The sequence below is a fragment of the Gopherus flavomarginatus genome, chromosome 13, assembly GCF_025201925.1.
Source record: "Gopherus flavomarginatus isolate rGopFla2 chromosome 13, rGopFla2.mat.asm, whole genome shotgun sequence".
NCBI lineage: Eukaryota > Metazoa > Chordata > Testudines > Testudinidae > Gopherus > Gopherus flavomarginatus.
In genome coordinates, this window is record NC_066629.1 from 25,709,005 (window position 1) to 25,736,167 (window position 27,163).

Sequence of the window (27,163 nt, forward strand, 5' to 3'; positions counted from 1 at the left end):
TTCAAAACCTTTCACCCTTAATTGCTAAAACTTCTCCACTGTACCAAGCCACAAATCTACTATCAAGTGAAATGAAATTACTGGAGAGCTACGTGCAGTCCCGTTGCAATGACCGTTTCAGCACTCACGTTAAGAAGAAAATGGAGAGTATGTTCAGGGTTTGGCTGAGAGACCTCCAAAGGTGATTTGTTAGGTGGTACTCTTTTCTCTGTGTCTGTAGGCAGCGAATGCCCCAACATGGGTTTAGGGAAACTGCGTGGTTGACATTTGGCTAAGCTCCTGACCTCCACTGGGCATTAGTATTCCAAGCTGTCTCTTTGTATGCATGTACAGTGCCTAGCACACTGTGGGCACTAATGTAATACAAATGAAAAACAAAAAAAAAACATGGATTTTTTTTTTTTTTGGAAGAGTAGTGTGTAAACCTGGTAATCTGAATAAACTCCAATCTGTGTAATCTCATTCAGTCCATCACAAATTTCCTCTTGGTTTTCACTGGGTATAGAAGTTATTTCCTGCCCTAAACTGTGTCACTATGTGCTGTTAAACAACTGCTGCATCTCACCCCAGAGATAACAGTATATCAACATTGAGTGAAGCAATCCTTATATATAGTTCATCAATTTAATAAAGCACTTTGGGAGCCTTTGGGGAGAGACTCATAATAACTTTTGTTTAAATCTATTATCATCTAGCTGCAATGAAGAAACACTGGGGGTGTCTGCTTTACACATCAGTAAATAAGGTTATGCTTTGAAAATTTAAAGCACATTAAATTTGTTAGTGCGAAAATACTGAGCAGACTAATAGTATCAGAATTACCAATAACTTTTAGACAGATTATTAATTCTTTCTTCCACTCCAACCCCTGTATTTTTGAAGGGATTAAAAAAGACCTTTCAGAAAAATCATAAAGACATTAATTAGTAATGGAGGGGAAAATCTCTCCCCTTTTTTTTTTTTATTTAAAGTAGAGAGGCAAGAATCCGAGGACACAAAAGTAACTGTTAAGGTAAGTTAAACCTTGTCAAGATGAACTTTCCTGCTACTTTTAATTAAAAGTTCTTTAGAAATAAAAAGGACACTATTCAGAAAAAGCTGAAAAAAAATTTCATTGACACCAACCCGTCCCCCTCCCCTTTTTCCCAAGGAAAAGAAAAAAGCTGGTTTTGTGTGTCTGCTCACCCAGCCCTCACTGTACAAAAGGAAGCGGATTTGCAGCAAGACACATGAGATGACCCTTTGACCCTAAACTGCTGAAAAGTCCTCAATGGCATAAATACCAGATAATCAATCACATACCAGGAGGGCTGGTCTCACTGCCCTTACCCCAGTGGCCGAGTTTATGAGAGATGCACTGTAAATGGACACCAGCTTCTTAAGGGAGGCCCCTTTCGGCATTCCAAGATCAAGCTGGAATATTTTACTGTGGACTGAGAGACCCTTGACCATCTAGTTTTACACATTTCATCGCTAATTTATAAAGAGCTTGCTTGGAACAGCTGTGTTTCAGGCACACTAGACAGTGTCTACCACCTAGTGACCACTGTGGCTTGCAGGGGAAATGTAAAGCTGTAGTTAACAGCCAACGGAGATTGTTAAAAATGAGTTGTTAAAGTCACTGAGGGCTTGGTTAACTGAAGGTGGATGGCGTAACAATCATGCACTCAAAATAAAACGCATACTTAGATGCTCGCTAATATTTCAGGCTGCTAGTGCTCTGACTCCATGCCTTGGAAAGCTGAAATCAATGAGCACTTTTTATCATCAGAGGAAAATGCAGTGTAATTACCGCTGGCAAACAAAATCAAGACATGGGCAGTTGTTCTCTTTGCTAGAGCAAATGCTATGGAATGATGACAAACTATTTAAATCCTCCAAGCAGGCTGGTGCATCACCCACATGAAGTAAAATATAATAAAAAGGAGGTTAAAAAACCAACTAGTCTAAAGCTTTCCAGACCACCAAAACTTTTGTTTGTTTGGAGTGTGTTTGTTTGTTTTTTGAACCCTAGGCAAGTTCTAACACCAACTGTACAGAAGTTGGTTCTCTTATGTATGCTCTGACAGCCATCTCAAATCTAAATAGAAGAGAGTACTGCTAAATCTCTGAATGTTTCTAAGGTAACAATAGATTTTAAAGCTTTGCTCTGCAAAAAAAGTTTGCTGAGATACTAAACTAGTTCAGCTAAATGGGGAACCACTTGGCAACTAAATTTGATCATGCTTTTGTTTGAAGGTCAGAGGTTAAATATGTTCACACTAATCCCCTTCATCTAGAATTAAAGGACAAGAAAGATTTTTCTGTAGCTTAGCAAGAGGGGTTCTCTCATCAGAGTTTAAACAGTATTCGCACAGGAAAATTAAATGTAGACCGTTGGCCATTTAAGTACTGGTTCATGGATCTTGTATATTTTTATTTATTTGCTTATTTTTAGGTAAGCACGTCTGATCAGGTGAGCCTCATTCTTGTTACAGTTCCTGACAACCTGATCTTTACAAACAAACTTGCTTTGAAGTTTATTAGCTTTTTTTAATTAAAATGTTTTTTTAAAAATGGTTTAAAAGCCAGAGAGATTCCCAGTTTTAGGAATGTGTGTTCAGACTCAAATTTCAAGCAGTCACAGAACATTACTGTCAGACAAAGAGGCTCTGTGTTAGATACTGAAGAACCAAAAAACTCGCAAAACTCAAGAAATTCTGAGTTAAAGGAAGAATAAAACTGTAACCTTACTTCACCCGGGTGTGAGTGCAGCACGTGATACTCAATAAAAGTGTGCTATGCACTCAGACACCTGCAATACCTAAGACTAATGACAAAATGGCTGAAATTTCCAGTTCTCCCCTGCTGATCAATAGTAGACCCAAGATTTCCACACCATAGCACCGTGCTAACATTGCTACAGTTACCCCCGGGTGGAGAAGATTAAGCCAAACAGCGAGGTGAAGTGGAGGAGTAAATATTTCAAGTGTGGGGATATTATAGCCATGTGACTCCTGATGATCTTAATAGGATATGGCAGAGTGCAATTCTTTGAAAATTTAACCCTTCGTTCCTGTTTGGGCAGTCTCTATGTACCATAAGTTTTAGTATAGTTACAGATTGCAGGCAACTTCAGCAATTTATGCAACCACCTGAGTGGATGTCATCAGCCTGCTTAGTGTGGAAACACTGACGGCCATTACAAAAGGCCATATTTAATAGGTTAAGTTACATACTTTCCCCAAATTGGGTCCACTGCATTCAGCACAAGAATCAGGTTTCAGAAGTTAGGGGAATGACAAAGTGTGACTCTAATACAGGCAAGTTGTTAACATTATATCATCAGCTGTTGGTATGTAGCTTAAACCCCACTAGAAACCCAAGTTCAGGTGAGATAATCATTGCCTGTAAAAATCACATGTTGGGAAAGAGAGATGTATTTGGATTAGAGAAAATATGTTCCAAACCAATTACGGGTGGGTTTTAGTGAGTTTATTTTTTTTTAAACACACACACTTTTTTTTGGTGTCTTTCCCACAGTTAAAAAAGCCCAAAGCATCTTTCAGAAATGTGTATTTAATAGCAAAAATGCATCTGAATCAAATCAAGAACATGCACTCATTCTCAGCCTGTTGAAAGCTTTAAGGACTGAATTTCACAGAGAGGGAAGGGAGAAAGAGAGGCTAACAGAAATGCTGATATCATTTGCTATGACACTGTTGGCCAGTGCCGGACATCACTAGAACATTTCTCTTTTATGTATTCATTTTGATCACTTAAAGGCATAGGGGTGTGTTAGGGCAGAAGTGCTGGCCCCTCACAATTACAAGCTTCAAATCTCTCCTTGGAAGTGTCATATCAATGTCTAAATTTGCACTTTGTTTTGCTTTTTTGGGGATGTGTGGAGCTGATTAAAGGCTGACCGAGCTTTAATTTAGGATTCTTTTTGACAGCTCAGTTTGTATGAATGATTAACGGGTGAATCTACCCAGAATATATACGGTAACCAAGCCTGGGAAATGGGCTTTTCCCATCAAATGCATCACATGACAGGCCTATGTTTGGTAGGAACACATGTACCATACAGCAGTCACAGAAAGCATGGCTGAGCTGAGACAACATGATGTTACTCCAAAATAAACCTGTTTAAACTGTAAGCTTTGCAGGGTAGGGACTCAGTGTATGTCTGGACAGTACCTACCACAACTGGGTCCCACTCTCAGATGGAGCTTTTAAGTACTACTGTAATTAATATAATTCAGGACAGAATTAAATTGAATGCATCCCTATGGAAACAAGTCACTAACATTAATAATTAGTGCTTCTACTCCTGCAAGTCCTTCACAAGAATCCTTCGCTATAAAACAGATACAAATCCTTCAGCTCTACAACATTAAGACAACACATACTATATTTAAAACTAAGATTGTGCTTGCTGGGACAGCCTCAGGAGGTGTCGGTCTTGTTTTAGGCATTTCATTTTTAAAACAAAGCCAAAATACACACCAAAACATTTGGGTTGTACATCATAGGGCTCTGATTATGTACTAATCCTTTCAAGAAAGGCTAGCTTTGGTACTTTCTGTTCTTCTGTAAACACATGAATGGCATAGTTCCAAGTACCTTATGAAGATTCTGTTACACTAGGCAACACTCAGACCTGACTTGTTTAAACGTAAAGCTGAATACAGCAAGTCCATGATTTAAATGTAGTTCCTGTGTCTGTAGTTAGGCTCTTAAGTAAATGGCATGGTTTTCATAAGTGCTGAGCACTCACTGTCCTCAATATGAGATGCTGGATGCTCAGCCTTCCACAACAACGCCGCCGCCACATATTTAGGTGCCTAAATATGGATTTAGGCTCCTGCTTTTTAAAACGTCAGGCCAGTTGCTTATGAAACAGGCTGTGTGTCTGAAACAAAATGTTCTAATAAAAAAGGGTCCCTTTAGTTCTGTTGCAGCCCCTCTCCCTATAGATGTTCACATAAAGCACACCAAGATTACAGGCTCACAAAGGTACATTTCAGTCAAAGAGTTCAAAAATGTCAATGAAATAACTGCCACCCCATGCTCATTTTTATCTTTAAAGGCTGCCCGTTTGTTAAACTGTCATTGTGAATTATGCTCCCAAATTAAGGCGGCTTCCGATGGGAAGTTTAGCTGTCGCAGGCATTGTTTTTACAGAAATAAACGTTTATCCTCAAAAAACCGTCCCTTTGAAGAAGTCAGCTTACATATAAAGAGTGCTCGGGCAAAGGGAGAAGAAAAGGAGAAGATATTCTCTAGTAAAATAAGTATACTGTTATTTCTCTCATTTGTGCTGTTTTCGGTCCCTTAGACTGATAAACTTTGTTCAAAAATCTTTTGCTACCTCCTGCTGCAACTTTAGGTTGCTAGCAAACAGATCAGTTCATAACTGCTGGAATCTGAGATTGCAGTGCGCAGCTCAGACCTGTGCAAAGCATTTTCACATGGAAAGTAATACTGGTGAACTTAGAGGGGGTTGTGTGTGCAAACAGACCATACATTTGCACAAGAACAATTCTGCAGAACTCAAAAGTGGAATGGAAAGAGCTGGGGGTTGGGGAAGGGGAATTACCCTGTAGGGGACAAGTCTGCACAGCCAAGAGGTTTCCAAAGTATGATCTGTGTGTCACCAATGGTTTGCAGAACACTGCTTGATCACATTGTTTGGTCTCCTCTTTGCTCTCAGCTGTAGAATCCACTTACTGAATACAAGGTTTGTGGTTAATAAAATATCACTCAGCCATGATCAGGTTGAGGCCTCTTGCTGTCTGCATGTACATAGAATTGGCTTTTGTCTGGAAGGTTTTTTTGGAAGAAAAATTGCCTGTTAAAAAATTAGTGGAAATTATTTTTTCAAAATCTTTTATTTTTTTTAAAATGAAAAATATCAGTTTTAAACCTCTGTTTTTAATTTCCTTCTCCTTTCCTCCACTCTTTTCCATTGGGTTCCCAGTAGATGTTGGGTTTTAGGATATTTTTTCCTCCCTTCAGAAAATTTCAGAAAAAAACAACCTTTTGTAGTTTTTGTTTAACATGCTTACTATCATGAACCAGCTCTGCCCGCAAGAGACTGGCTGTTGGGCGTAGTAGGACCAGTACAATTGGCTCCAGCTGACTGCTTGAGGCAGAGGGTAAACTTTGGGTCATATTGTTTGCCATTTGAACTGAAGTGCTGGTGGAGGTCTCCTGCACAAACTCAGTTTGAAAGAGTCTCTCTATTCAGTGAGCAAGAAGAAACTTGGGTAGAGATCATGTCTGCTGTGCTATGAAATCCCTCCCTGAGCTGATAAAGCTCCTCTGCTGTGGTGATAGAGGCACTGAAGCAGAGAGACATGAAGGCTACCGAGCACTATATCCCCAGCGGTTCTTCTGAGATGGCTCAGGAATTGATGGCCAGGATCCATGGTAACCCAAGCCACACTGTGCATCTGGTGTTTACATTTGATATTAGTCATGTCACAGCCATCCCAGTTGGGCTGCCTTTGGATGGTCTGACTTCCGATGTTGGTGGAACCGGATTGAGGATCTGTCCAGTATTGTTCACAGGACAGACCATTCTGTCATGACTAGGTTTGCAAACTAACTGCTCTATCCTGTGAGATAGTATCTGACTTCTGACGCTACGTAATATATTTTAATGCACTTCAGGGGAATTTAGGATAGCATATTTTATTTTTAAAATTTTAAGTCAATAAAATTGCACTAAAGAAAGCGAAAATGAATTAATATTGCTTCCCTAAAAGGACTTTTCTGTGTGAGAAGCTGTGGGTGTTGCCAGAGGGATATTATCTGATTGCTAATAGTAGATGGTCCAATACACATAAGCAAGCTGGGAAGTATTTGAGAACTCCTAGACTAGCTGATTTAGAAAGGTCCTTCCCACCTCTAATTTCTAGGATCCTGTACGTTTTTGCCATGAGCAAACGGCAGTTTTCACCAGTGAAAAATGCTACAAGCAACATTTCACCAAAGTAACTAAGTTTTTCACAATAGACACTGTCCAGTTTAAGATAAATTAAGTGAAGGACTGATGACTTTGTGTACTGAAATACTTTACGAACATTCGGAAATCCAACCGTCAGTTTGGCTGCAAAAATTTCAGACACTGGATGTTCTGTTGATTCTCCTCAGCTCATGAGAAGTTATTTTCTGCCTATTCTAGTGTATGTTTTGTAGGAGGGAGTGTGGAAGTACAACTCAATATTACACACACACACACACACACACACACACACTCATGTGTGCGCGTACAGAGGCACAAACATATACACAGACACAACCACCTATTTATTCCCCCCCTGCCAAGAAACCACAAAAGCAACTTCACAATTACCTGTTCTTATTTTTAGAGATCCCTGTTTTACTGAAATAGAACAAATCCCAGGATGAATCCTCTGTGCCAAATTCAAAATGTTTCTCTTTTCTTTTCTCTAACCTGGTAAACAACTCCTGGGCAATATGTATGATTCAAGACATCAGGAAAGATGTCCTTTGAACCTTCACAAGAGGTGCTTAAAATTTCCTTATTGATGGTGGCATCCCACCCGATACCAGATGTGTTGTTCATCTGCTAGAGATTACCAATTCTTTCTAACCCCAGGGTCCCACAATGGGAAGTCAGTTTTTTCCTCACTCTAATTCATTGAGATCCACACACAACTTCTACTTAGAAACCAACACCAAGATCAAATCATTTAGGCCCTGGATGCGGCAAACTAGGCTGGGATGATTTAGTTGGGATTGGTCCTGACTGGAGCAGGGGATTGGACTAGGTGACTTCCTGAGGTCTCTTCCAACCCTAATCTTCTATGATTCTATGAAATTCTTTACTCTCATGTGGAAGTGCTGGAAGGATCAGGATCTTGGTGTATTAAACTAGCACAGCAGCAATATTTTCAATATTGTCTACCCCCAAGTGTTTAAAGATGAGTCAGGCCCCAAATCATCATAAGATTGGCTTACAAATCATTACACTTCAAAAATAAAAACATTGAGGTTTTTATTTGACTGATGGCTAATGCATGTTTAGTCTTCATGCTTTCCAGATTTTTTTCCTGTAGCCCTATGGGCTGGAAATATACTTTGTTGCTTGCCCCCTCCTTCTTTTTAACGATAACTGGGATTCTGCTGTATCCACAGGACTCCAGCTTTTCGGGCTTTTAGAAAAATTCCCAGATTTTCAAGATTTGCAGTAGAATTGCAAGAGTTGGCAACACTATTTTAAACTTTCTTCATTGGCACACAAAAAACGAGAAGAACATGGTTGTTACCTTTGTACAAAACCTGAGACTTTTTTTTTTATTATCATCCAATTGATCTACTCAGGCCACAATGTTATCTTTACCATTATTATTACATTTGTTAAGTCCCAACAATGATACTTACAAAATTAGTAATAAATAATAAATTAGAACTAGTTAAAATAGTAAAGATTTTCATGAAAAATTTCATGGGAAAAATTGTCACTTTGTCAACATTTCTACCAGCTCCTGTAGTTCTTAACTCTGCCATTCCTGCTTTGCAGGCTTCCCTACTGTCTGCAGCTGTCTCAGAACGCTGCAGCACTTTCATAGACTCATGGAAGTGTAGGACTGGAAGGGACCTCGAGAGGTCTTCTAGTCCAGTCCCCTGCACTCATGGCAGGATTACGTATTATCTAGACCATCCCTGACATGTGTTTGTCCAACCTGCTCTTAAAAATCTCCAATAATGGAGATTCCTCAACCTCCTTAGGCAATTTATTCCAATGCTTAACCACCTAACAATTAGGAAGTTTTCTTAATGTCCAAACTAAACTGCCTTTGCTGCAGTTTAAGCCCATTGCCTCTTGTCCTGTCCTCAGAGGTTAAGAACAACAATTTGGTGAAAACCAAAACACAAAAGTTACTTAACTCTTCTGCCATTTCCACTTTGCTCACCAGCATGAGCAACTTGGAAAACAAATAAGCAAAGAATGCCCTGCCTGGAAAGGCCAAAAAGAAATGGAGTAAGGCTTTTCTTAACCAAAGCCAAAAGCAAAAATCAAGAGTGTGGCTCATTGCAGCCTCGCAGAAGAGGGAGGCACATCTCGATTCTCCTCTTAGCTCTTTGGAAATCCTGCTTTCATTGCTGAACCCAGATTCTACCGTCCCCAAGCATCACCATCCCTCTTATGATGAGTGAGGTGAATTAAATAATTTTCCACAGCTGGCTCAATTCTGCTACCAGCATTCACTCATGATAGGCATCAGTGCTCCAGCCAAAAAAAGATGGCTAATCTCTTTTCCTGTTGACCTCTGGGCTGGTCCTATACATCATCACACCCCCATGCCTGATGGAAGAACGATTCAGGAACATTGCTGTTGAACTCAGGGGTTCATATGGAATAGAACAGACGTCTGATTGAGGGAAGAATTCTGTCCAGTGGTTTGAATTGCTCCCTAAATTCATGGAAGTTTTCTGTTCTTACTGAAAAGCAAAAAAGTTTATTGTTCTCTTGACCATATTTCCATCTGAAATTGGAGAGATTACAGGGCAGACATGCCAATTCCTCACGCAGCCAGGCAACGTGCACCAAAGCCTTCAAGTACAATCTCAGAATTAACTGTTTCTGCTGTGACTAGCACAGTTTAATGATGATCGAAACAGTGAAATAGGAAAGTCCTACCCTAATTCAATCAGCCTGTGGTTAACAGGGGAGAAACTGATGTGCAACATATTTAAATATCAGAAAAGTTGCTACCAGAACAACCTGGTGACAAAAGAGCTTGGTGTACAGACTCGAAGGGCTGGATATTTGCCTCCCATACCAACATAAATCAAAAGGAATTCCACTGGAGTCTATGAAGTTTACACCACAGTCGGGGAGCCAGAATGAGACCCCAAAAGCCTAGCTCTGTTACTGCTCATAGTCAACTAACATATGCCTGGTTACCATATCCATCCACATTCTATTCTGCACCTGCTGAGCCTTCCCTCCTTCCCTTTTTTGCTCATGTAACTAAAATAACTACAGGAAAGATAATTACCCTGAAACATACTTAATGCTACAGTACATTATCTCTATCTGTGGAGAAGAATGTTATCTGATAGTATTTTTCCTCATATGCTTAATCAAGCTGTTATCTTAAAACTCTCCAGAGTACTGTGAAACAGTAATAGAAGTCATAGGCAGTCTGGGAAGATTTTATATTTGTTTTGTTGAGGAAAACGTGCTGACTGTTTGCAGGCACTTTGAGAAGTATTGCTTTACATGTGTAATTGTGCTATTTTATAGAGTTTTACTTCCAATGGGCCAACTGATGCTGAGAACACATGGATCAGCCCAAACCATAAAGTGATCTTTGAAGTTCCTGATATATTTTATAATATGAAGTCTCTCTCTTCGTTTTTGCACACACTTGCATTTTCAGGGGACTGATCCAAAACCTGTTTAAGTCAATGGGTAGATGGAATGACTCCCACTGGGTTCACTAGGCTTTGGATCAAGCCTTGAAAGAGGAAAAACCAAGATGAGTCAAGAAAGGTAATTCATGCTTCCAACTGGTGTGGACTAAAGCTGGGAAATGGAAGGTGGCTTTTGGTAATATCACAAGACCCACCCCAGAAACCTAGGAAAAGTAGACAAGAAAATTTATCATCCCGAGCTTTCCAGCCTCACTTTGCAGATCTCACAGAGCTTCAGAAAAGCATTCAAAGGGTTGGGTGCTTAACTGAATATCTCAAGGTTTCTCACCTCCCTTCCAATCCATTCCCAAGCCTCCTTCCATAGGTGCCAGAGAGGGTGGCGGGGGGAGCGGGGGTTAAGGGCCTTTCATTGCCACTCTGTTTTTCAGATGAGGGACCATGCATCCAACTTTTAAGAACCTGAACTCATAGGGGACACAAATGATGGGTAGGGAACCCCCTCTGGCTCCTGACCAGAGCTGGATGGTATAAGGGAGAGCCCTTTCCCTGCTGCCATGATTGGGTCAAATCTGAGTGAGTGTTGTGATCTGGCACAGAGAGTCACAATGCCGGTTGCCTCCCCACACAATTTAGCTGTCCTTCCAGCATCCCAACTCCTTCCTTTAAAATAACCATATCAATCTGCCACTGAACAGCCCTTGAGATGGGTCAGCTGTCAAACAGGTTTTAAACAGAAGCTACCGTAGACTTGCTCCTGTATAAGAATAGAATGAATAACTTCAGAGAAAAACTGCCCAACGGAACCGGTTCATCTCATTGACAGAAGAGCCAATAGATAACTGATAATGTGCCATTCAACAGCGAGCATAAATATCTCTGCACAAAATACACTGATAGTACAGTTGATTTGGACAGGTGTTAAGATGAAGATCCGCAGGAAGGACCGTAACATCCCATTCACCCCCAATAGCTTGTCTGTTTGAGGTTTTTTTTTAATTTTTTTAAAAACGGAGATGCTCAGCTTTATGATTTGTAATCCTAACTCATGTAGACAGCTTCCATCTATCAAGATGTTGACTGAATAGATCGTGAATGGGTATACCTGAAGGAAAGCAAAAGGGGTTTCTTTTATATCACAAGAGAACACAGCTTTATATTACCTTGCAGTATTTACCCTCCTAACCCCTCAATAGCTAGATGCAGAGGTGGTTGGGAATTTTCTGGCAAAATGGGGTTTTTTGAGTCAGAAAGTGGAGATTTGATTAAACCGAACTTGTTTGTGGAAAAGCATCAGTTTTGAGGAATCTCCTAATTTGAACTTTTTTTTTAAAGTTATTAAACTATCACAAGGTCCTGTTTTGATATTTCTAAACCAAAAAGGATTTGGTTTGAAACAAACAATTTTTTTACAAAAAATTTAAAAACAACCTAAATCAAAATGCACCCCCTCCGATTCTTGGTTCTTGTAAATTTGAGATCTTAATTTTTTGTCCTGATTCAGGATAGGAAAAATTGTGTAATCTCAAAAGCTCTTATTGGACCAAAACAAGCAAACCATTTCCGGCCCAGCTCTTGTTTGATGTCAGTATATGGCATCAGCACAAAATTTTCATGCAAACACATACACGCTTCCTCCCTAGAATTCTGCCAGCGCTTTTCAGGGCTCAACTGCAGCTCCCTCTCACATTCCAGAGATTAGGCTTTGTCCTGGAACTAATGGGTATATGAAATTTAAAACAACAAAGGAATTTTTTAAAAGGCTAATTTCATTTTAAGATTTTTAGCGCAACGTATCATTAGGTCTAAAAAACATGTATGTTAGGTTTCAATTCTTTTCACCCAACAGATTTATTTTGATTGCTGCAAAATAGCTCAATAAATGTTTAAAAAAAAAAACAAAACCCACAACAACCCACCAAGCAGCCTGATTTTGAGATTAACCTTTTATGGAGGGTGACAGAGGGATAAAAACCCCACAAATATCAAGATTAAGTTCAAATTTCCTGGGCTCATGGAGCAAAATTCTAAGTGACACCGAGAAAACAAGGGCAAAGTTATAAATAATTTACCATTTGACCCCCAAATCCGTATTTAGGAGTCTAAATAGCACCCTGATTTGTCAGGAACGCTGAGCGCCCAGCAGCTTCTATTGACTTCAGGGGGAACTGGCTTGTGCTCAGCACTTTTGAAAAAACAAAAAAACAAAAAACAGGCCACTTACATAGGTACCTAAAAATGGACTTAGAAGCCTAACTTTAGGACCCCAGCTCCAAAAAGGCTTGGACAAAATCCGCATGCATACTAAGAAGATGGGCGGCCATTCCCACTCCTTGTGCTATTCCATCCTGTATAAAGCAGACACTGTGAAACACTAGAGCAGGGGTCCCCAACGCGGTGCCCACGGGGGCATCTAAATGCACCCGCGTCCTGGCCAGCAGTTGAGCATCCGCCGAACTGCCGCCCTATTTCGGCGGCATTTTGGCAGATGCTCAACCGCCGCTACGGTCCTTCATCTGGCGCCTGCCAGACGAAAAAGTTGGGGACCACTGCACTAGAGCCTTCTGCAGCTTATCAGCAACTGGCTACAACATATATACCTTTCCCGAATACATTGTAAGGATCTCCAGAGTGAAAGCCGTATGCATTGTCAATTTCTCCTTTCCCCATTTGTGCGCATGTAGGATCTACCCCCTCTTCTACCTCCACTTACCACACTACTGTTTTGAATTTCTAAAATAATGTGACAAGTTAATGATGGCACAATTATCTAAATGTTTAACAGACATGTTATCTAAGTGAATCAGATTGAGATTCCATCCCGCTAACAATAAACATCAATGGCACAGCAGAAAGTGATAGGCAAATTATCGCAAACCCTGCAATTTCAATGCTATTAAATTTGGAGGAATAACAGCCCTGAGGCCTGTAAACTCTGACTAAAATAGACCCTTGTGTTTGTCCAACTATTAAATCAAAATGCTACCAACATCCCGTGAACAACACCAAAGTGATTTATAGCTTTTCTAGTTTCACTTACACATTGGTTTTATTAAATCCGTTCTATTGTGTGTGCACCGACGTTTGGATGTCATAAAGGAGTTTTTTTCTAGCTAAAGGATGTAATGGGGCAGCAATCAATGATCAGTAGTCAGGTTTAAAGCAGACAACAACTTCCTCTTAGAAGGGATGGAGTAAGTGCATTCACTGTTAGGACCAATGACATTTAATGTCTTCATTGGTGCTCTGACTTGGGCCAGGTGAACAGCAAGGTTGCAAAATTTATAAGTCAAATCATTTTGGTCATATTATAAAGGTAAAATATCAAAAGAACCTAAGTGACTTTGACGCTTCAGAGTCATTTTTAAGTGTGATTTTAGCACCTGCGAGGCTAACTCCCATTGATTTTCAATGAGACTTAGGCTCTTGAGTGTCTCATTCACTTTTCACAATGGGACTTGGGCTTTAAGGCTGGGTGCTTTTGAAAATTTTACCCTTCATCTAAAGCACAGAAGACTATGGGTCTATCTACATCTGAACTGTGAGGTATGATTCCCAGCTTGCCTGCACATACCTGTGCTAGCTCTGCTCAAGGTAGCACCTAAAAATAGCTCTGTTGGGCTAGCTGCCTGAGCACATACCCAGGGGGTCAGGTGGGATTGTACGTGGGATGGCCACCCATGCCACTATGGACACAGTGCTATCTTTAGCCACTAGCTCCAAGCACCCAGCTCAGAGGTAGATATACTCTGAGGAAGTTCACAGAGTCCTAACCAGTTCAGGGCCACGAGAAGCATAACAGCTGATGAAACTCAGTGTTGACAAATGCGAGGTAATGCATTCTGGAAAGAATCATTTCAATTACTCATACACCTTACCAGGTTTTAAATTATATGTAACTACTCTGGGAAAGAGGAGATCTGGTTGTCACTGTGGACAACTCCATGAAAATCACGCCTCCTTTCAAGTGGCAATCGAGAAAGCATGCAAAATCTTAAGATGCATGAGGAATACATGGAAAGTATAATACCATTGTAGAAATCAAGTGGCTGTCCTCACCTGGAATGCTGTGTTCAGGTCTCTGCACCCTTTCTGAAAAAGGATATAGCAAAAATAGAAGGGGGACAGAGGATGAAAGTGATTAGAGTCATGGAAAGATTTCTGTATGAGTAACTGAAAATATTGGCATTTAGTTTAGAGGAAATGAATGACATGGAACATGGCAGAACTACACACAATAAAGAAGGCAGATCCGATCAGGTGCAGTCATTCAACTGTTCTGTTCATCTCCGACCTGCAAGCAGCCATTCCACTGAATGGAACTGAGCTGAAGCATGAAGTTGTGCCTGGGAACAGTGGGTGGACCCTTGCCACGCAGGAACAGGACAGAGAGAACTCCCACACATTGTGCCTGTTTTCTTGGCAGTTCTTCACTGAACCAGCCATATGTTGCAGTGTTGTTGTAGCCACGTAGAAAGACAAGGTGGCTGAGGTAATACTTGAGGAGCTCTGTGTAGCTCAAAAGCTTGTATTTCACTCACAAAGTTGATCCAATAAAAGATATTACCTCATCCACCCTTGTGTCTCAACCTGTTCATTTCATTTTTTTAAGTGAATTTCTCCCATCCCATCCACCCTCTTTCACTGGGACAATATGATCGCTCATCATTGTGAAAGGGTTCTCATTAGAAGTCCAAATGCAGGTTTCCTCTTAGTTCAGTTCTTGCCACTATGGGCAGAATACACTCTGGGCGGCCAGTAACGAGGAGCAGCCCTGGCCCATATCGAATATGCCACAAGAATGAAGTGCCTTGCTGAGGCTTCTTACACCTGACAGGGAACAGTAGCGCTGACCCCACAAATCAAAAAGTGGGCTGCTTGCCATGATGGAGGTGAGGGCATATGCTACAAAAATAAATTCTATATTAGGCATAAAACATGCCTCTGTAATATCAGTGTGAAATTAGGTCAAAAGTAAATTTATGCTAGCATACTGACAGTCCAAACATACGCACATGACACTGGTTACGCAGCACTTCTGAATCTGAAGCTCTCTCATGTTAAACATCTTGGCACATTCATGGAAATACTATACAATTCACCTCTGATATTTATAAAAGAGAACAGCTATTATATTTTAGAGTCAGCAGTTCACATGAACCCACAGAATGAGTTCCCATACCCCTAACGCATGGGAATATGTGTGCAGTTTTTAAAGTTTTTATTTTTGTTTTAAATTTTAGAAAAATGCTGCCTACTTTTCCACACTTTCCCAGAGGCATGGCACTATGGTTCCACTGCTCTGAAGACAAGCCAAAACAGTTGCTGCTTTTTCTGTTACTGTAGGATTCAGGCCAAGTCAAGTGAACACCCAGAAAGAACTTTTCAGTCCTGAATCAACTGAGCTATGCAGGACATACAGAAGTCTCTATACTTATGGGGGAAAACATTAAAGAAAGAAAAAATTCTCACTGTATCCAAAACAGAAGTTTCATTTTTCTATCATAAAATTGAGAGGGTCAGTTTGATAGCAGTCAGCAGTGTCTTAAATTTAAGACAAGTTAGGATGCAGCATGATAACCTCTCTCTAGGAAGCAGGGAGCAATGTGAATGTACGTTAGATAAGGTGACTTTCCCATATTTTTAAATTGTTCCATCCCAGAGCTGTCTACACACTTAAATGGAAATTTATGAGATTCCTTTATCTTACCCATACCCTTTGTAAAATCATCTTCTTCTGATCTAGGAAAAATGCTATGCATCATCAATACTTTGTACACTTCGTTAAAAGATGTAAAAAGTAACTGATGTATAGTTGACTCAGTCTGTGGCCCTTCTCAAAAAATTGCATTCGTGAACAAGTCAGGTCAGCCAACCCTGGACACTGCCTCTTTCTCATTTCTCTCTAGAAAGAATCATAGCAGCATGCTTGCAATGATCTGCCAGAGCAGCTTCAAGAAGTAATACAAACTTGCTGCACCTCTGCAAAAGGAAGGTCTTTCACCACGCTTGTCAAACAACCAGCTGACAAGGACAAAGGAGGGATATAAGAAATCTTTTCTGCAAGAGAGTTATTTGCAAATCAAGTTTCTTTAATACAGCCTCTATAATTAATGTTTTTGTACCAGAGGCAGCACTATTTAAGAGCTGCTCAACAACAGGAAGCTATCAATTTCTTGGTGAGTGTGGGTTCCTTTTGCCATAAAGCCCATTTCTGATGTGTAACTGAGAAGCACATGTTTACATCTCGAGGAGGTGATGATAAACCTGTTTAATTTTGGTCCCTGTGACCCAGGAGTCCTATTTTTGTTCCACCAAGCTAAGTTTTCATGTCACCATTTGAGTTTTGGCATGAGCGTAGCTCTCTTTGGCAGTCTTGAACATTCCAGTCCCAAGGCTTCAAATCAAATACACTTAATCGGCTCACATTTTTCAAGGTTATTAGTGAAACCTAGCAGCTGACCTGTTTTAACTTTATTTTCATGGGACATGTTGAGCTTCAGTCATCATTAAATGCCTTCTTAACAACACACATTCCTAATGCTGCACCTTCTCGTCAGATATCATAAATGACCTGATTTTCAAAAGGTGCTGACCAGCCATAGAGTCCCATTTATTTCACTGGGAGTGCAGAGTGCTCAACAGTTCTAAAAACAAAACAAAAAAAATATTAAGCCATGAACTGGTTGCTACAAGACCTTTAATCAAGTACTAGTGTAAGTTTATTTCTTTGACTCCATAATCTCCCTTCAATCTGAGAAAGTCTTTGGATCCATCCAAGCTATCTAGGCAGAGCGAGAGGAAAGGCTCTCATATTCTAGCCCAACAGAACTGTCATTGCAAGCCACAACTCTGTCCCCATCAGTTAGCTGAGCAGGTTAAGGATACAGACAAAAATGTGACATGTTTGACCAGGATTCCAGATTATACACGGCACAATTCTAGCACAGAAACACAGGAATCATCAGATCAGATCAAAGGCATGGTCTGTCTAGTCCAGCATCCTGTCTGACAGTGGTCAGTATCAGCTGCTTCAAAGGAAGGTGCAAGAAATCCCACAAACCACAATAAATTTCTTTCCATTCCCTGTCTGTTGGAGCCTAGTTTATGCCCGGATTCCCATGGAACTGGCAAACTACGTTTGCATGTGAAAACTGATTAAATCAAATTCTACCTACAATTATAATATGATGTTTGGGGTTTGAGGAGAATATTTGAATAGATTATTAACATATGTCTTCTGTCCTACCCAGGAGGAATCTTCATTGTCTCCAAACTAGCAGCCACCACCAAACTCGTGGAGTAGGTACAAATTTTCAGGTGTTGCTAACTGAAAAGTCAACTCTGTACAGCATGCAATGGGTCACATATGCCATACCATTACTATTAAATATTTATGCTGTAGTCATTTCCAATAACCAAGCAGGTCAAGATCTCATTGCGTCAGGTGCTGTACAAACATGCAGTAATAGCACTGAATATAAAGTACTGTCAGTATTTAATTCCTCCTGCTTTGGTAGCCCGTACATTCCAAATTCTCCCCCACCCTCTTCCTAATCCAGTATATACAGTTGTTTAAACAACATTATTTGTAAAAAACAATCCTAATTAGTTTGACTTTGAATAAGGAGGGTAATTATTTGAAAATTTATTAACTGCTGCTTGGCCAGTGAAGTTTCCAGATCAAATGACATAGTGAACCTACTCCTGTTCAGTGATGCAGCAATTTATATTACTGATTGGTCTTTAAAACCTCTGGCACAAAACCGGTTGTGTTTTCCAAGCCAACATAGTATCCGGGTGTCAAATTTCAACCTCTGAGTATAAATAAAGACATTAATGGTATTTATCAGTTTATCAGTAATAAAAGACACACTTGTACTATATTAGGAACAGCTTAATTTAGTACAAAAAGAAGAGAGCTCCCTCCCCACACACTGTTTTTAGTTATACTTTAGAGAACTGGGTAAAGACTCTGAACTACAAATGAAATACATGCTCCCATTGAAGCTGCCTAGCTGTTAACTCTTCAATGCTCTTTAACAGAAGCATGCTAGAAACTACAGTGTTTGCACTATGTATTTGTCTCAATATACAACGCACAAGGAGTTCCCTGCATTTACCTATTATTGTACCCAAACAAAACAACGAACCTGCAAAAGCACAACAATAAAAGGAAACATGATAAAAACCGTTTGCTCTTTGGTAGAGCTACCATCATTTTACCCACCACTAAATTATTTCGATAGGAAATAAATGGTCAAGTTAGCTTATGTATGAATCGGAAATACCATTCTCTACATCCCCATCCTTTGTGCTGAGCAATGCATGCAACAAAGCCTTAACCACACATGGCATGTATCACTGCCTGCCACCACTGTTTGTTTTGATAGATCCTTTTGCTGTATTGTGCATTTACAAACCAAACTGAACTGGAAGGGAATTAAGACAACACTGCCATATACATATTACTGTTTGTTCATTTAGCGTACCCTTCAATGGTTCAAAAAATGACTCAATATGCATAAGTTGTTCTTTCCTTGCCTTTGCTTGAACGTCGTGTGCTAGTTAGAATCACTGCGTACTCAGCTTGTGCTTTGAGATAGCAGATGGATTCTGGTTTTGAATATACAGATTTCTCAGAGCCATCAAAGCTTCATATTAAAACAGGCAATTTATTAACAATAAAACTAAAGCACTCTGACAAACAAAAAAAGAGTTCAGAGTTATTAATACAGTTTCACTGAGAGGCAGGCTCAGTATACCTTGCAATAAAAGTACCAACTATCTATTGGTAGCAACAAGCGTTCAGGGCATATAGCCAAACAAGTCAATGGCTGAACTTCCAGGTCACTAAGCAACCACCACCACCTACAGCCATGCACAGCTCCCAGAAACGCCTGCATCTCGTCATGCTCCCGATCTCCACTAGGAGTCATCATTCAATGGCAGGCTGTAATTTTGTCTTGCGGCTACTCTGTTTCCAAATGTTCCAGAGCAAAAGAAACAACTCCAAGGGATTCATCTCCCACATCAGCCACCTATCAAGCCTGCTGTCAATCTGGTAGGAAAAGGAAGTATAGACGCAAGAGGGAGATACAGTGGCTGGCCACTGTGGGGAAAGGAAAGGGAAGACAAAAGCCAATAGCTTTTTGACTCTCTCTGGGTTTATAAGCCCATATGTGTGGGGAACAGCACCTCAGCGAAGAGTCCCACATGACTCACTCACACGGGGGAAAGAATTAGGAGCTCCCATCTAGGAGCCACTCAGAGCGGCTTTCATCTCAGGGACCACGGCACTCAAAAGAACTAAGAGCCCCAGTTTTGCTCATCAGATCTTCAACCACAGACCAAGCCCTCTAAGAACCTGGTTCTCTCTCTTTTGGATATATTCTTAAGTCAGATATCAAAGAGTCTCTCTTCTGCAATGCGGGACTAGGCACTCACTCTATGGTGACGATCCAGTCAACATCTTGATATCAACTACACGTGTCCTATGCCAATGAAACATGACCTCTATAGTGTCAAGATAAAGGACAATTAATTATTCACACACACAGGATGAAAAAGGGCACCGATATGTCAATTAAGAATGAGAATCTTCTGAAGTGCCTAAATGATTTAGGAGCATAAGTCCCATGGACTTCGAGTCAGACTCCTAAAACACTTTTGAAAATAGCACATAAGTATTTTTGAAAAACCTTTACTCATCTTATTACTCATTTTATTATGGAGATGGTCAGATTTCCTCCAAATCTTCTTGCTGAATATGTCATCTGAATTTTGGATTTATAATCATGATAAAACACATTGAAGGAAAAAAAACCCAAACAAACTGGTCAACGTCCAATTTCAACAAAAACAGAAATAAATTTTTTGTTAAACAGAGAGAGCAACCAGTGACTAAGAAATGTAACTGAGCAACAGCATTTATTTCAACCCCTGTATTCGAAGTCCTGAAATGATAAGGGCATTACTAGCCATCACCCAACAGGAAAAAATAATGGTATCCTTTCTCATGAGTTACTGCAACACCCTCAACACCTCTTGGTTTGTTTTTTTGCTAGCAGGTGAGAAAGTTCAGCAAGAAAAATGTTGACGCAGTTAATAAGTGCTTCCTGTCAGTTTCCACTTCTCTGGTGGTGGCAACGCCTCTCAGCAGCACACGCTCAGACAAGCCCTAAATGAGAATGTCTCCATCCTTTGTTAGAGACAACGTGGGTGAGATAATAACTTTTATTGGACCAACTTTGGTTTTGAAAGAGACAAGCTTCACAGAGCTCTTCTCCAGCTACTGTGACACTTTGAGTACCTTTCCCAGACCTGGAGAAGAGCTCTGTGTAAGCACATAGCTGGTATACATGACCCTGTAATGGATTTATCAACATGTTCTTCATGCAATAGGACAACAGCTCTGAGGCAGGATATGCTATCAGGTAAAAGACTGAAAGCTCCCCAACTCAGCTTCTGTAATGCAAGAGGTTTTAACTCCCTGGCAACAGCATCCCAAGACGACTCCTCTTAGATTCCAATCATCACAGATTTTTGAAAACTGAGCACCGAGTAACATTTTGACAGATCATTTCATGTCCAGCGTGTGTAGCCGCCAACCCTTTTCTACACTAAGGTTTCAGGTCACAGCTGATAATACAATCTGATCTTTCAGAACACACTTAGCTTAGCGGAGAGACAGGAAATATTAGTCTTTCACCAGATTTTTCTGTTTCGTTCAGAAAGACCTCTGAGCTTTCTGCTTTCAACTGCTGTACGTGGAATTTAGTACAAGCAGAAAGAGCTTTCAAAGTAAGGAATGGAGAGGGAAAAAACATTTAGCCTTGGAAAATTCATTTTTGTAGATTTTGTAATGAAATAGGAGGTCTCACTGCAAGTCTCAGCCAAATCCCACAAGTCAGACAGCAGGTTCTTCTAAGTGTTTCCCAGAATGGCCATGATGGTGAAAAGGCAGGTGCAATGTCATACTACACAAATATTCAGAAATATCCAGCAGAACCATACTGTCCCCCCACCATCAGAGGGCACTGAGAAAAGAAACGTTGGGTAAGAACTCCTAAAGAACTGTCAGTGGCTTATATAAACTGGCGATGCTAGAAAGCCCCATATAGTCAATCCATTTCCCTGCCTTAGCCAATGTTTGATTGTTCCCTGCAGCATCATATCTAGTGTTTCATTTGGCTTAGTTTTAAATCTTCTCAGGTAACGAGACTTCAGCTAAATGCCTTGTTATCAAACGGATTTTAGTTAATAGGAAGCCAAAATAGTTAAGAGCAATTGTTTCGTTAAAACCTTGTCCTTTCAATGCCTCACCTCTTTAGAGCCAAACAGGGCCCTAGGAGCTGAAACGAAATCTAAAGCAGAGAGGGCTATGCCTAGAAAGCAAAGTCCTGCATGCAAGGGGAAGACAACACTCAGACAACAGGAGTTATCAGAAGGGAGTGAAACCTCTTGCTGGTAATAGATAGAGGCAATCCCACACACCCCCACTGCCCTGCTCTGACCTGGGTAACTAAACAAAAAGAAGCAGCCTGTATTGTCCTGGAAAAACTTTTCTCAGTGTTCCAGAACAGTATTTGAATGATACACAAGACACATGGACAATATTTCCCAATAGGGACCAAGCGTAAACTTGTGGTTCCCCCGTTGAGCCATTTCACAGAAGTAGTCAGGACACTTCATCTCCACCTCCTGACTAGTGGAACCAGGGCAGGCCGAGCTCCTGTTTATTCTTTGGCTTGGCAGAACTCAATTGTTTTTCATAATATTGTTAGATAATAGCAATGTTTATTTCAAATATTTTGTCTATTTAAATTTCAACAATTGTGGGAAATTATGGGGGAATCAGACAAAAATTATTTAATGACAGCAGACATTGACATTCAAACAATTAAAGCTTTATAAGCTGGCTGTTTTAGCTGAAGTGTAAATACCTGCTTTAGGCAGCATTCGTTACAACATGTTTTGTACACATTCAAGCAGGACTCGAGTAAGTTCTCAGCAAGATTTCTTACTTTGCCTATTTCTAAATTTTGATTACCACTAAGGGATTTTTTTTTTGCTTGTTTGTGCATGTGCAGTGAAATCAACATTTACCAAAAAAAAAAAAAAGCCAATCCTTCCAATCCTATGTATTCTGTACAGTCTTCTACAGAAGAAGTTTGAGCATCTTTAAGAAATGGAGCTCCTGTCCCTCCCCTTTGCAAGGATCACCTGTTAGAAACTGAATGGGAAAAGATAAAGGGCGGGAGGGGGAATGTTCACCCTCTCCCCCCAAGAAAACCCTCTTTTCTCTTGGTAGAAAGAACTGTGATTTTGGCTTTTGATAGAAGAGAGCTTTTGGGAACAGTTCTGAGAGTTAACAAAAATTGTTTGACAAGGAAAAATCTTGCTGTATCAACCTCTGGGTGAACCTGGGGAGGGAGGGTATGATCTGCTATCTCCAGTTGGCGCTAATGGACAGGTGAACATCACACAAATTGTATCATTTATTCCTCTGTCTGGGTTTCTCCAGAATTCCTGGAAAGTTTTGCTTGCTCAACCAGGTGGCGTTGTGCAAATCAACTATGTTTTTTGAGGACGTGTTTAAAAAAAAAAAAACAAGTCAACATACCGGTGTGTGTCTGTCTGTGGGTCTCCAGGGCATCTTCTTTAGAGAACTGTGCACCACACTGATCACAGACAAACGCTTTGGCACCCGCTAGAGAGGGGAAAAAAATAAAGAAAGAGCATATTATGAAGATACCCAGGCACAATATATGGCTTCAGATGATCCAATGGAAATAGAATTTGTAAAAACCTTTTGTCAGAGAAAATATTGCAACAGAGACCATTTAATGTACAGTAGGAAGGAAAGACAGACACAGACGACTTTAAGGTAAGAGTCTTTATGCCAAGTAAAACAGTGTCAGACTCTTCAGAACACTGCAATTAATGTGGATTTTGTTTGTAATAAGCCAAACCAGAATAAGTTGAACAAGTCTATATTTAACATTGCTAACTAAAGCAGTATCTGAATCAGTATTTGATAATGCAATACCAATTATCCATGCTCGAGGACAGGATAGAGCAACTCTCTCTGTCACCATTTTGTGCTATCATTGTGAAAGTGATACAAACTAGGATAATTCCCAAAAAGGGAAGAAGTGTTCATTTTGTAGACCAGGAAATCCATTCCAGCAGAAGGATCAAATATTTTATACCTAGTAAGAAAACCCACAGATCCCAATTTAACCAGGAGCAGTGGGTCTTTTGCAGCACCAAAAGAATAAACACAACAAAAGAAAACATATGGTTGTAGTAGCTCAGAAAAACAGCTTCATAATAAAATACACTATTAATATTACATTGCTCTTTAAAACCAAAGAGCTGCTTTCCAACAAATTAGATATTTGTTTAAAAAATCATTAGACATCAGTGACTTTCACCAGAGTTGTAACTGATCTAGTTTTAATTGGTTTTCCTGCACTCTCTGCCAATTGTAGCAGTTATTACCAGTATCTAAAGAAGAGAGGAAAGAAAGAACGCAGCACCATCTGATAAGAAATGTGGCAGAAACAACACAATTTAGTGAAAGGCACAGATATTTCTCTGACTATTAGAGAGATGTGGTATTTGTGGGAATTCTTAGAAAATTGCTATCAACATGTACTGCATATAGTGGGTCAGAGGCTCTAGTTATAATGAGAAAAAAACAGGATGTCTAACAGCAGATAAGTAACTTACAGATAAAAATAGATTAACAATATTCACAATCTTCTAAGCATATGCTGCCAGGACAAAGCTGTGAACGCATTTGTAAGATTTTGAAGTTTGATTCATCTGCTGCAAGAAAACTAAACAATGATTAGAGTATGACAAGGTAACCTTCAAGCTGGTATGATGCGGGGAAAAAAAGCCAGCTACCTCACTTGTTGTTTATACCTTAGCTACATAGCTTCACCGGCTACATTTGAAAGCGTTCCCATCATGAGACACCAAAATGCTATGTGGCTTATTTCCAGGAATTCAGATGGCATTTCTCATCCTCATCCTGTCCCTCCAAATGGAATACAAAGAAAAGTACTTCACTGCCCCCCTCAAAAATACAGGGCTTTAGAGAAAGTTGCAGGCAGAACAGGTACAGAAAGACAGAGGTGCCATGAGATCCATTAAAGAGAGAATTCCTTTGCCTTTAAATTGTCTTAGTAACGGCTGGCTCACGGGCAGAAATATTTGGCAGCAGTGAAATTAAAAGTGATAAATTTTCTCGCCAAGCTTTGATCGATAATAGAGGTCTCATCTGTTAATCAATAAGACAGTCTGCCTGTTTACTGTGCATATGTTGTTCTCTGCTGCCTTCGGTATGATGTCAAGTTTGCATTCAAAACAACTCAACTGTGCATAAACCACATGGCTGTTCCCTTTAAAAAAAAAGAAAAGAAAAAAAAAAAAAGGCACGCCAGTGACATCATATAGCTGGTTACACATTTAGAAAGCCATTAACGGGCACTTGCTCCTTTCAGGTACATGCAATTTTTTTTTAAGTGTATATATTTTTATTCAGGCAGATTATTTCATAAGAGCTTCTTTATGGGATAAGACTTGAATACAATATGGATGTGGCCAACTTGACTTCCAGCCAAGCTTACGCTACCCTAGTTCAAAGAGGAAGGAGATAAAGAGAACAAGCAAGGATAGGATGCCAGCTGCCCCTTTCCTCCACTAACAAAGTACTGCTTTAATAACAAAACACAGCTCTCTTACCAACATAATTAGAAAGGTCAGTTCTATTACAGTCTGTCATGCCAGAGATTACTCAGAGAATGTTTTGTTCCTGGATCAATGACCCAAAAGGCCAGTACAGTTCCTATTGGTACTGCACATTTACCGAATAGCCAAAAGCTGACATCTCTGAGACTTAAGGTAAACCAGTCTGATTGTAGACAAATGCCAGCTCGTTCAAGCCATTTACTTTTTCCTAAAACAGGAAAAAAAAAAGAAAAAAGAAAAAAAAGCATGTAGTCCACATTCAACCCCAAGCTATGCTAATTTGTGGCAGGTTTTGTTTTTTTTAAAGAAGATGCACTTTTGGGTTCCTGCACATCAAATACAGCATGTCTGAAATGACTCACTTCTGTACTTGCTCTGCTGTTCTGGCTGGCCGCACTGCACTAGAAGCAGCAATATATGACAGGAGGAAGAATGCTAACAAGTTTGGGGCAGTCTGGGACAACTTCCTGCCATACCTAGAAAATGGATAAAATGATACATGCAGTGGGCAGAAAACCAGTTTGAGCAGATGGCGTGCCAAAAATGAAAACATGCATGCAGATGTATAGTAGGGCCTTAACAGCCTGATTCTCGGAGGTGCTCAAAACCCCAGACAGTCACTCAACTCAATGGTAGTTCAGGAATGCTCAGCAACTCTGAAAAATCAGGCCATTAATTTGATCAGATATAATAGTTTGCCCTAGCTTACAAATACAGACATGCACTGCTAGCAATGCAGCCCTGCCTTCCAGCTTCAGTCAAGCACTGTATCAGTTTAGTATTGGCTACCTCCATTGGAGGCTTATATCCTGAACTCGAAGGGAAGGACATACTCTTTGGTCTAATAGACCCTTTCAGTCTTTCACTTCCCTGGAGCCTATGATATACAGAACACCTTGTTAGGTTTCTGTGCTGTTCTTTATTAAAATAAAAGCAGCTTTGATAAGCAATTGCACTGCACTGTCCAGGTTTAAATTAACACAGCCCAGTTCTATAAACTCCTGGGAAAGCAATGGGTGAACAATGGATAGGCCACGGTATCCTGAGATATGAAGCCACTGAGCAACGTGCAATGAAAGGAAAGTTTGGCCAAAGCCTGTAGTAAGAGGCATGTATTAACTTGCACCTAGAACACAGATTCCTTTGGTTAATATTGGCCAAAAAATTTCAAAGCCACTTTACATGACTCATGTCAATGGGCGTTAAACTCCCGAGTTACATAGGCACTTCGGGAAATTTTGTACATGATGTACAGTAAACAGCCACTGGGGGCAACAAAACTACTCAGATGTGTCAAACTCCTTCTAGCCCCCAATGGGAGGCACCACCCCAGAAGTTACATCAACCCGATACAGCAGCAAGTTTCACCAACGTACCACATCAGCTAAGGCAGCACAGTAAATAGGTCATCACTTAAACACCTTCAGATCATTTTCCGCTTGTCCTAGACACCATTAAAACCTTGATGTTCACTGCTTATGGCTCTGAACCTGCTGTATTTGCAGCATTCCCTGACCCAAGCGTAGCAGTGTTGTCTCTTTTGCCCATGTGGAAGATGAAGTTTCCTGATTGGGTAGGTCCTTCTTTAGTCTCAAGATGTTTATCAAGGGTCAGGAGCAGGTGGGTCACCAAAGAAATCTGCCAAAGAAATCTGACTGGGGACTGATACCTACAATGCTGTGTGACCAGGACACAAACCAACCCACAAGGCTGCGATGCTACCAAGCCTGACTGCAGAGTCTTGCTGGGCTGGAGAAGCAAACAAGCCCACCGGCACCACCCCATCTTCAAAAGAGATGATAACCATCAAGACAAGATGGGAGACAGACAACACTAGAAAAATCTTATTCATTTTCAATAGGCAGTTTTTGCAAAGCAACAGAAAAATGCTCCCCCTCTGGGAGAAGTTGGCTCATGTACTTGGGCATGCCTGGAGTATGGCTACTGCTAACCCCCATGTGCCACCCAAAAACCCACGAACAAAAATTGTGAGATGCAACTGGAATGA

At 40.3% G+C, this 27,163-nt stretch overlaps 1 protein-coding gene across 4 annotated transcripts in view; it reads right to left on the minus strand.

Annotated features, from left to right (window-relative positions):
• The window catches only part of ZBTB16 (zinc finger and BTB domain containing 16), a 167,929-nt gene that overhangs the window by 38,443 nt on the left and 102,323 nt on the right, over window positions 1–27,163 (minus strand). For all 4 annotated transcript variants that reach the window (XM_050921807.1, XM_050921808.1, XM_050921805.1 and 1 more), the window contains one exon: window positions 23,018–23,104. In XM_050921807.1, coding sequence (XP_050777764.1) covers window positions 23,018–23,104 — 87 coding nt within the window. The remainder of the gene's footprint in view (window positions 1–23,017; window positions 23,105–27,163) is intronic.